The sequence below is a fragment of the Syngnathus leptorhynchus genome, chromosome 17 (genome assembly GCF_054491065.1).
Source record: "Syngnathus leptorhynchus isolate UIUO chromosome 17, UIUO_Slep, whole genome shotgun sequence".
Classification (NCBI taxonomy): Eukaryota; Metazoa; Chordata; class Actinopteri; order Syngnathiformes; family Syngnathidae; genus Syngnathus; species Syngnathus leptorhynchus.
In genome coordinates, this window is record NC_141211.1 from 5764031 (window position 1) to 5774329 (window position 10299).

Here is a 10299-nt window from a genome sequence, read left to right on the forward strand (position 1 = left end):
CAGCAAGGACGATTGTGTTTTCATTGAATGAGTTCTTAAAATGTTGACATTTGACTGTGCATTCCTCAGGTATTTATTTCTCCATTTCTCCTGGAATGTATTTTTTATGAGTATATCGGATGTTGTTTATTTGATTTTATTAAAAGTAATTGGGAGGTTTCCCCAGAGTTCTAATTTCTCCACTCAAGACCAACTTTCACCTTCTCTCAAAGAGTTTGCCGGCAGACGGTAAAAAAGCAAAAACAGTCAGCGTTGTGTTTGTCTAACAAACGAGAGCCCCACCATCTCTTGGACAATGTTTATCTTACTTTTTGTGCTCCCTTGGAGACTGAAGTGTGTTCTAGCACTTCCTACACACTTTTGACTGTTGAAAAACTTCTCGTGCCGCCTACCTATCTCCAGATGCCAGAATCTTAGAATGGATTTGCAGTACATGTTGACCCAATTAGGATTTTTGTTTCTCCCATGTGGCGATGAGTCACGGTAGTAAACCGGGAGATTCTCAGTTCCCCAATCAACCGAGATCAATGAAACCAGTCGGGGGTGTCTCATACGTCATCCGAGACCACCGCCATTAAAAGCTTACCAGAAGGCTTTGATTGATAGCAGAAGAATTGTGCACCGAGGTGGGGTTTTAGTCGTGACGATCCAACTATTTTTAGTGGTCAGGTGAATCCCTCGCTCCGGTTAGGTGTGGATCAATGCGTGGTCAATCCTTTCCTTAAGAGGAAGTATCGATTTGGTTACTCTGGCCGGCCGGCGTCTAATCTCTTGAAATGGAGTGTTGCTGGGCCCGTCGGAGTCTCTGTACCCCGGCGGTATGATTCATGCTACGTATCAACCCTAGACTCCGGAAGATCAGATATCGGGGAGGTTAATTGGATGGTCCGCTCGATAATTCTCAGGATTTTTTTATTGTTGAAAATGCTTATGTATCGAGATGAAAATATTTCTGCTCTTCCTTAGTGAAAGTAGTTTTCAGTAATCAAGTGGTGAACCATGAACACAAATCACTAAAGTCACAGTCTAAGGAACTTAAGAGGATCACAGAGTGGACGGGCCTTCCAATAATCATAAATCACATTTTCAAAGTCAGCCAGTATTCATGATAATTGCTGCACGGATAACATTGCACTCCATTCAATTTGAGAGTAGGGACGAAATTAGTTACGCACCAGCGCTCGAGTAGGCTATGTTTTACCGTAGTATGAACGGAGCAGCGTCGGGTTGCCAATGATTCGTATTTGATGAAGACTAAGTGCGGCCAAGAAAGCGCGAGGTTTGGCATTTTCTTCGTGAGGCTGGCAGAAAAAGGTCGGCTTTGCTTGCGACCATTTGTTGGTCAAAAGGTACTTTAATTCAACCTTAAGGTTTGCTGAGCAAGCAATCGTCTTAGTCTGTACAAAAAAAATAAACCAAAAAAACCCAAACACTTCTAGTCTATAATTCAAGGTATATACATGAGCATAAGTCATCAAAATGAACATTCGGCGTTTGAAGACTCGGCACATTTAGCTGTGATGGTTTTTTGAGTGGCTGCGGGAAAAGCCTGCTCGGCACCCAACTATTGACATTCTCGGCAATCTAAAGTCTGCACTTTTGCCTCAAGCATGACATACTTTTTGCATAGCAAACTGTACAAGCCGCTTAATACAGCTATGAATACTGAAAAGGTTATTGCCGCCAGGTAAGCACCCGTATCCTAAAATGTAGATGTCTGGTCATCCACTTGAAGAGTAAGGAGAGGAAACCAGCCGCTCTGACTCGAAAGAAACTTCCAAAAAATCTTTGCTTTTGTTTTTTCAATAGCGGAGTGGGATTTGTCCAAGCGTCAAAATTTGAAGATACCTGTACGTGCTTATGCTCGAGAAGTGAAATTCATCCAAGGTGGCAAAAAAAAAAAAACTAACAGACACGCCCCTTCAAGTAAGGCAAATGACCAAGGATTTTCTCTTTACGGAGATTTGACAAATTATTCTCAAACAGCAGCCCGGCTGTAGCGTAATCCCCTGCGATTCGGATAGATTCCTGGATAGTCCTGGCGTACGCGCCGGAACTTTAATAACCCAAAACTTCAGAGCATTTTGCAGGCTTGTGGGGGGGTATGAATGATTTACCAAGGGTCTGCCATTTTCTGGAATAAAAATCAACGAGGAGAGAAGAGCTGACGTGTACAACATACCCAAGTTTCACTCTGCCTATGGAAGAACAAAAGTAGTCTTTAGCCATTATTTCTCCAGAACATGTTAAACCACGTCGTGGTGTATAAATGGTATTCATTGATTTGACAGAATTTTTTTAATAGTCAAGAGGAAGAAAAGTGTGTGCTGTTCTACATACTTGGACATGAAAGGCCAGATGGTTTATAGTCATTTAAATAATAAATGCTACACGTCCCCCCGTGAAGCATACGTAATATGGCGCAGCATTACATGACATCCACTAGCCAGCCTTCCAAGATAAATCTTTCAAACGTAGCCGTACCGAAGCTTGCAATCAAACTATAACTTTGCCATTTTTTTCCCTCAGCGTTGACCCATAGTCTTTTCCATTTTTCGATTCTTCTCCAGCACACAATGTGTACGACGGAATAGAAGGCAGGCTGACACCGGCTGTCACGCTCAGTCCGTGCTATTTTTTATTTTATTTTTTTGTTCGGCTCCGAGATGACCCACCCTTGTCATCTTTCGGCGCATTAGTGTGACAAAATAGAGAGCAGATTGAAGTGGCAGCATCTGGGCCAGACAGGGAATGACAATGAATGGATTTTTTTATTTTTTATTTTTTTGTTTCACCTTACTGTTGAGTGCACACTTTTGCTGTTGTCCAACTTTTGTGATATAGTGCTGCACAACATCCATGCCCGAAAGGTATTGTATTTAAAAAAAATCACCTTATCGAATTTGCCGTATTAATTGTCAAGAAATGTTCATCGTGACGTAACAGACTAAATAGAATGAAGTACTTCGCTGCTAACAGCAGAGGCACTGTTGCTCAGTCCAAACAACTCAACTCTGCCGGTCTTGAATAATTTAACAATAAAAATAGACTGTCAACAATAAAAACTGAATAGACAAGGTAATGCGCATGTGTGAGAAAAAAAAAAAACTAGCATGTCGAGTAGGATGGTGTTATGATGCTTTTGAGCGGCACAATGCGAGCATCCTAAGCTGCAATTATTGGCAAAGCATTCGGGTGTGGGAGGTAATAAAAGTGTGGCGTCAAGCAGCCATCCCACGCGAGCTTTGTTCCCACAGGTCAGAGATGAAACGGAGGCTGTGAGACGACCGGGACGAGAGAGGCCAACGCGTAGGTGGCGCTAAAGGGGAAAACGCGCGGTCACGTTTCAAACTCGACTTAAAAATAAAATGAAATCAAATAAAATAGAAAAAAAGAAAAGTGACTCAGTTATTCGGTATTCATAACCGGAACAATGCATAACGCAAATGAACGAGATGAGATTTTGTTCCGTTATTAGCGTCGGAGCAGAAATTAGAAAGACCTTGTCACGCGAGGTCAAATCAATACAGCGGCAGATTTGCAGCTTCTTATTCGACGAAAAAAATAAATATCTTCTACGCGGATTAACTGCTCCTTCAACCATTTTTCATTTTCAGAAAAGAAGGTATTAATCTGACAGCCAAGTGAAGCCCAAAAAACGGCGTACAGCAGCGGGTAGTACTTTCTGGAAAAGTTCAAACATTTCTTCTTAATTTGAATTTCCAGTCCAGGATAGATGTTGCTGGCATTTCTCATAAGCCCTAACAATTTGCCATTGCTCCTAGTAAAACATTTACGCTTTAGCGTAAGTCCGATTTGGGCGAGGGTAGCAGCTAAAGCGTTCACACGTCTTCATTCTTGTCATTGAACCTGAAGATAATTAAAGCGGATTGCGAAAGTTTTGTTCTGTAGTCTTTTACCTCCCACGCAGTGCACGGTGATCGCCATAAAGGCTACTATTAGTCGATAATTAGAAGAAAGGCACGACGCGGGAAAAACTGACAGCACGAGCTGTGCCCACACACCTTGCTCCTGATGGCTGCTTGAACCAGAATCAGCAGGGAAAAAAAAAAAAAAAAAAAAAAGGTCTCTGACCCGCCAAAAGGCCCCTCGGTTGTTTGTCCATTAAAGTTTTTGCAGTGGCGTGGAGTGTAGCCACTTTCCTTTTTTTTTTGGGCTAGCTTTGCCGGGGGAAAGTGCTTACTTTATCTTTACCTCCCGCGGGATTGCATTTCCCGGGACGCTTATTGAATGGCGAGTGCCCAAGGTCTACAAAAGAGTCGTGCCGTATAAACAAGGCAGGAAAACCCAACAATGTTGTGCAATAAAGACGGGAGCTGCTCAGGCCCAATTTTGAGGACAAAGTAAAGAAAGGAGAGGCTCTAAAAAAAAAAAATGTTCTCTTTTCAGAATCCAGCACAGGGCGCTTGAGGGCAGCGGATGACTACAAGGCCCCTCCAGAAGCTGGATGCCCACACCTCGGGCGCTCCTTGTGAACTGCGTTGGATCCGTGCACTTTGTTTGCCAGAACTGGCAAAGAATGGAGACTACATTTTCCAACCCAGAGCTGACTCTTCTATGGATGTGAACATTCCACCAGTGACAGACTACAGCCAGGCAGTGACGGTTTACACGAAGGGGTGGGTGGGTAGGTGGGGGGTCCTATTTCGATCTACTGCTACACTTGTGCCATTTCTAACCGATTGAACTTCCTCAATGAAAATTTGCAATTTCTTTTATTATTATTTAGATGTCGAGCAGATTTCAGGCTACCCCTGTGTTGACTTAGCAGAATTGAAATCCATAAGTGACTATTACTCTTAATACTAAACGTCTCAATCCGCCACCGTCTTACAATCGACCATTTCTGTTCCACTTGGATTCGGCAACAATCAAGTGGGAAATGGCAAAGACCCTCAAGAACGGAGTCACAATAGCTGCGAAGAAAAAAAAAGTGAGCATAGTCGACTCCATTTATATAGAAGACAGTCGAGAGCCTGAACGGTCTCATCAGCAGTAAATTTCCTGCAACGTATTACGAGCTGGAGTGTAGTTTCAAATGAAACTGGGAAGACGGAAGATCACTCCAGCCTACCGTGCTTGCAATAGCGGACGCTACTGTACTCCGTCATGACATTCGTTTGCTCCCCGATAACTGCAGCCAAATTGCTACCTGCTTTGTTTACGTGGCAGACGCTGGGTATTAGTGCCGTATTGACGAGCTGAGGGAGTGCTTGAGTTTTTTTTGTTTTTTTATGAATCCAGTTTAAGTTCTCCGTGTTGCACTTCCTGGTTTAGGGTTGTCAGAGCAATTTTAACTATCTGATTTTATGTATTCATGTCACAAGCCTCTCACAATTAGTTTTGATTCCTTTCCTACGGTCTCCAATGCGACAACGTCAAATTGTTCACTGTAATTAAACGCCCACGGCAAGTAGGCCGTTTTTCGAGCGACAGATTGGCATTCGCGTCCTTTCCCCAACCCCCAGCCCCGCAACGGGCCCCCTCTAGAGATTCGGAAGCGGAAGGTACGTACTTGACATCCCATCAGCAGACGGCTCACTGACAAGTAGGCCGTAAAGGCTTTTTTCTCGCTTTGATTACACTAAGTGCACAGAGGCCAGATGCGACCCGAGCCAGTCATCTGTTGGCTTGCCAACAACGCTCGCCGTCGACGGGGAGAAATGAGGGAGGTGCGGCCGGGCAGGCAGGGGCGGGCGTGACTCGGGTACACTTGGGGTTTCATGTTCCCTGAGGAATGAAAGCATTGTTCTTCATTACACTTGAAGAGGCTACAGACAGCGAACAAGTCCATCCCCGCACCTGTTTCCATCAGCTGGACTTCCGACTGGAGCTAAATGCTACTTGGTGATCGCCACACGAGACAATTTGCATATCAACATTTATATGCCAAATAAGTCCTCGTTTTTTCTAGCTATTCTACGACGAGTCAATTTGCTTCCAGAGATGATTCATCAGCAATCAATTATATTGATTTTTTTCCCCGACTCCTATTACTTATATCGCGGGTCTCCTGGAATCGCTATTATTCTTCAAATGAATAATTGTCTTTACAGAGGACTCAACTAGGGCTGTAATAATTAATCCAATAACTCAATTACTGTAGATTGCATGGAAAGGTTGAGTCAGAATAGAATATATGCCTGGAAGCCACTTTGCAATCACGCTTTTGTTCGTTACCTCCAGTGAGTTGGTGCAATAGCAGCAAGCGAGGAGGAAAGGATCTATAAAATCAGATCACGTCGAAAATTTAGGATCATTTCACGCTTGACAAGGAAGAGAGAGTGCAAAGGGTACCACAACATCACATCTACTTGCTCCAATAAAACGGAACATACCAAAGACAACCATTGTTGATTAGAACCTATTGGAAGACAACACTCCACTCGACGCTTATTCGCCGGCACCCATGGCACTCACCAGTCGAGGCTCCACCTTTCAAAACATTTTACTCTCAAAGTCACATATGATGTTGCACTTTAGACGGCAAACCAATTGAAACTGACTCAATGGCAGCTCTGCCAGCTGCAGCAACATCGTCCGACTCTCATTTTGTTTGAATCAAGGAATCACTTCAACACGCAAACTTTGAACTTCCACTTGTCACTTCCAACAAGACTCCAAAAAGAAAACAAATCCCCAAGATTTCTCCAAGGAGTGTTTTTAGACGCTGAAGTCATCCCTTCAACTCAAGACTCAGCCATCCATATAACTACATCAGATATTACTCCCACTGGGCATTTTGCACAGCTCTTTAAATTTTAAACAGCCAAATATTTAATTAATCAGTCCTTTCATCTTGAGTTGAGGGTTGACGGTTTTTTAATATATATATTTTTTTTTTTCACCCTGAAATGACCCTATAACGCATCCCAAACAAAGATCATACTTTGACTAGATTAATTAATTTTGTAAGAGCACGTTAACAGCGCGATGCAACTGAGATGATCAATATTAGCTAATTTAATATAGAACAATCTAGCTATCCCGAAATAACAACAGCCAAGTACACTATCATCCTTGACAAGCATCAAATATCAAATATAGTATTCATAAAAGAGAGAAATGATGACATCATCCTATAAGAATGCGGAGATGTCATGTTTAAAATACGAGTTTTGCAAAAACACACAAGCTCAATAAAATGTAAATTGCTTTCATGGCCGTAGAGTTTGAAAAAAAAATTGGATGAGGACCAAATTCTCTGAATTGGAAGGGAAATACATGTATTATTCACCAAAGTATTCAGTCCAGCGTGGCCTTCTCTCCTACAATGTTAGCAAAAGCCAGAAGGATGAAAATTCTGGATCTGCACCAAATTTTAATGGGCTCTTTCTTGGCACTTGATGCCCCACCCTTATATAAGGTTTCGCTTCCTTGGCCGAGCAAAAAAAAGATGGTGATGGAAATCACATCCGGCCAATATTATCTTTGAACTGAGTTTATATTGCCAGGGCGTTTAACTATGTGTAATTGCAGTGAAAAAAAAAAAGATACAAAAACATCCTGCAATGCTTAACACAAAGCAAGTCAGCACTGGCCGGGGTAAATAATTAATATGCTTTGTGCAAATGTCGCCCGTGCTTTGTCTCCGCCATTGCAATGAAGCCAGAGTTAGAAGTTGCAGCTGCAGTCCAAAAACAACACAGACTTGTTTGCTTTTGTGATCACTTGGCGTAAACAGCCATGGCCGGGCCGTAGCGCGTTCATGGGTGAAAGTGGCATCCCGGATTAAGCCCCCCCGTATAATCCTCAACGCAACAACCGTCTGCCATCCTCCGACTCAGCAGAACAATTTTTTTTACATAAAGAGCGCTGTGAAGTTTTGAGGGTTCGTTTTTTTTTTATATGGAGCACTTACACCGGCCCATATGCCGCATGTTGCCCACCCTTGGCTTCAACCATAAAACTGCCTTGAGGGAACAATCCCAACATAGCCTGTTTACCACTTGCATCACGATTGTGTAACTGATGTGAATGCTTCGGCGGCGTGATGGGTGGTGGTGGTGGTGGTGGTGGGGGGGGGGGGGTGAGAGGATGCGTCGCCTGCTGTTATTTCATCACATCTCCATGGCAATGCGCGAGATGTTAAAGCCTGAAACCAAGCAGTGCAAGGCTGAAGGGAAAAAAAAACAGCCACACGCACTTCTGCCAACAAAATACTGTAGACAAAGTTCACCCACACCATCCCAGTGCATAATCCAACTGGCAATAGGAACGTTAATGCCCCCCCCCCCCAGAAGATGAGCGTCCTGAACCCCCGTTAACAATCCACGCACATCCGCATTAACTCATTTTCCGTGGGATACACAAGCACATTTCATAACACTTAAAGAAACAATTCTGTATTTCAACACAGCGTTGCCAATTCGGCATATGCGCAAAACACTAAAGCACGGCACTTCTTTTTCTAATTTTAACTTTGAGAACGCGGTTTGTATCGGACCAGGGAGATGGACACAGCTTGCTCTATAATGGTGTTGTACGAGTTGTAAAACACGGAAAATACAGCAAAATAGATGAAGTACGCATCACGTTGGACGCAACTTTGAGCCGCATTTCCATTGACGCTCCGCATTGCAAGCGCTTTAACGCACCGCCGCTTGTTGTATTGCCGTGATTTACAACAGAGTCAAGTGGACCGCAACTCCCAATACGAGTGCGCTTTATTTATGAGTGTATTTATTTATGCATTTATTTATTAATTTATTATGATTATTTTTATTTCTACGACAGAATGCGACACACCAGACAGAGTTTCCAGTGGTGTGGCGAGCAAATATCCAAAGTGATGCGAACGGGCAAAGAAAAAGCAATAAGTCCAACTTCACAAAGAGCCGGCAGTTGCGGTATATATATCCACCAGCTTGATCACAAGCCACGTAAAAAGGAAAAAGAAAAAAAAAGCTGCTGTTTAATATGCTTCAATATCCACACGCATGGAGATGGAGGCAAAGTGTATATAGTCCACAAAAGGCAGCCCGGTGGAGGAGGAAGGGAACCTACCTTGGAGAACAGCCGCCTGAAAGATGAATAAAAAGAGAATAGTCGCCAAAGAGCCGCAGCCTGCGTGCGCCATGGTGGACACCTGCTTCAGTTATGGTGGCACGAAGCGAGCGGCTTCACCTACTCTGGAGCCCCCCCCCCCACACGCATACAGACACACTCCCCCACTCCCCTCCTCACTGCTTGGTTTCCCCGCCTTCCCGTCTCTAGACTCCGCTAATAAGATGCGGGCAGAAGCACGGCTTCTTTGGGCACACCACAATCGTTATGACGGTGAGATATGACAATTTATTTCCAATTTATGGCCGTTTTGGAGCAGAGCCACTAATATGCAAAAAAAAAAATCAATATTGAAAGAGTAGGAGTTCAATGACTATTTTGCAAGGATGCAGATAGGTATACTCTTTCCCAGGTGCGCACTTCCAAGATCGGTTTAGCAATTGCGCACAGGTGTCCACCCCTCCCCACCTCCCGCCCCCCTCGCTCAATGCGCCCTCTAAGGGAAATAGGAAAAATGTAGTTATTAAAGGGGAAGTCGCCTCAGGGATGTGTTTCAAGTCCCCTTCACATACTCCCTCTGTTCTCAGTTTACCTCATCAACCCCTTTGTCCAATTTGCTGACAGCAACAAATTCTAGAACCCCAAATCTGGAAGAAAAAAAAAATTCTACCACCAGGCTGAGAAATACATCAACCCTGCCACCTCCACAGTAAGAACAAAACCCACACACCCCTCTTTACAGTGCAACACAATGTAAATAATCACACTAGTATCATCATAATTCAACATTCTCCCAAATGTCCTAAACATGACAGAAAAGCATTCAAGGAGCCACGCTCAAGCTTGCCCATCCCATCATGATGTGATCAACATTGCCATCTATTGGTCCTCTTCGTCACAATGCACAAGTCAAAGCAAAACCTTGTCCAGATGGTTGGCAGCAGAGGTACAAAAACTTGAAACAATGAACAGTCGCACGGCAATGAGCTCATTTCGATAAATATAGTGCCGGGGATTAAAACCGAGAGGAAACAGAAGATGCGAGCCGCCGCCACCAGGAGGAAACGTGTCCATGGGATTTTAGGAACAATGGCCGTGCTCACAGTCTTTCTATGGGGACAGTGTCTTTGTTTTTTGGGGAATGTGTGCATATTTGCCATCTTACAATATTTACTAAATTGCATATGGAAGGAGGCATTGGTTACGGGGGTAGGCCTTGATCTGTGTCTCCGGTTTTGCACAGGAGGCCCCAATCGGCCATTTTCGCATCGG

At 43.7% G+C, this 10299-nt stretch overlaps 1 protein-coding gene across 2 annotated transcripts in view; it reads right to left on the bottom strand.

Annotated features, from left to right (window-relative positions):
* The window catches only part of cadm1a (cell adhesion molecule 1a), a 142141-nt gene extending 132974 nt beyond the window's left edge, over positions 1 to 9167 (bottom strand). For both annotated transcript variants that reach the window (XM_085936382.1, XM_085936381.1), the window contains exon 1: positions 9028 to 9167. In XM_085936382.1, the coding sequence (XP_085792508.1) occupies positions 9028 to 9100 (73 nt within the window). In that variant the 5' untranslated portion in view covers positions 9101 to 9167. The remainder of the gene's footprint in view (positions 1 to 9027) is intronic.
* Positions 9168 to 10299: the final 1132 nt, after the last annotated feature.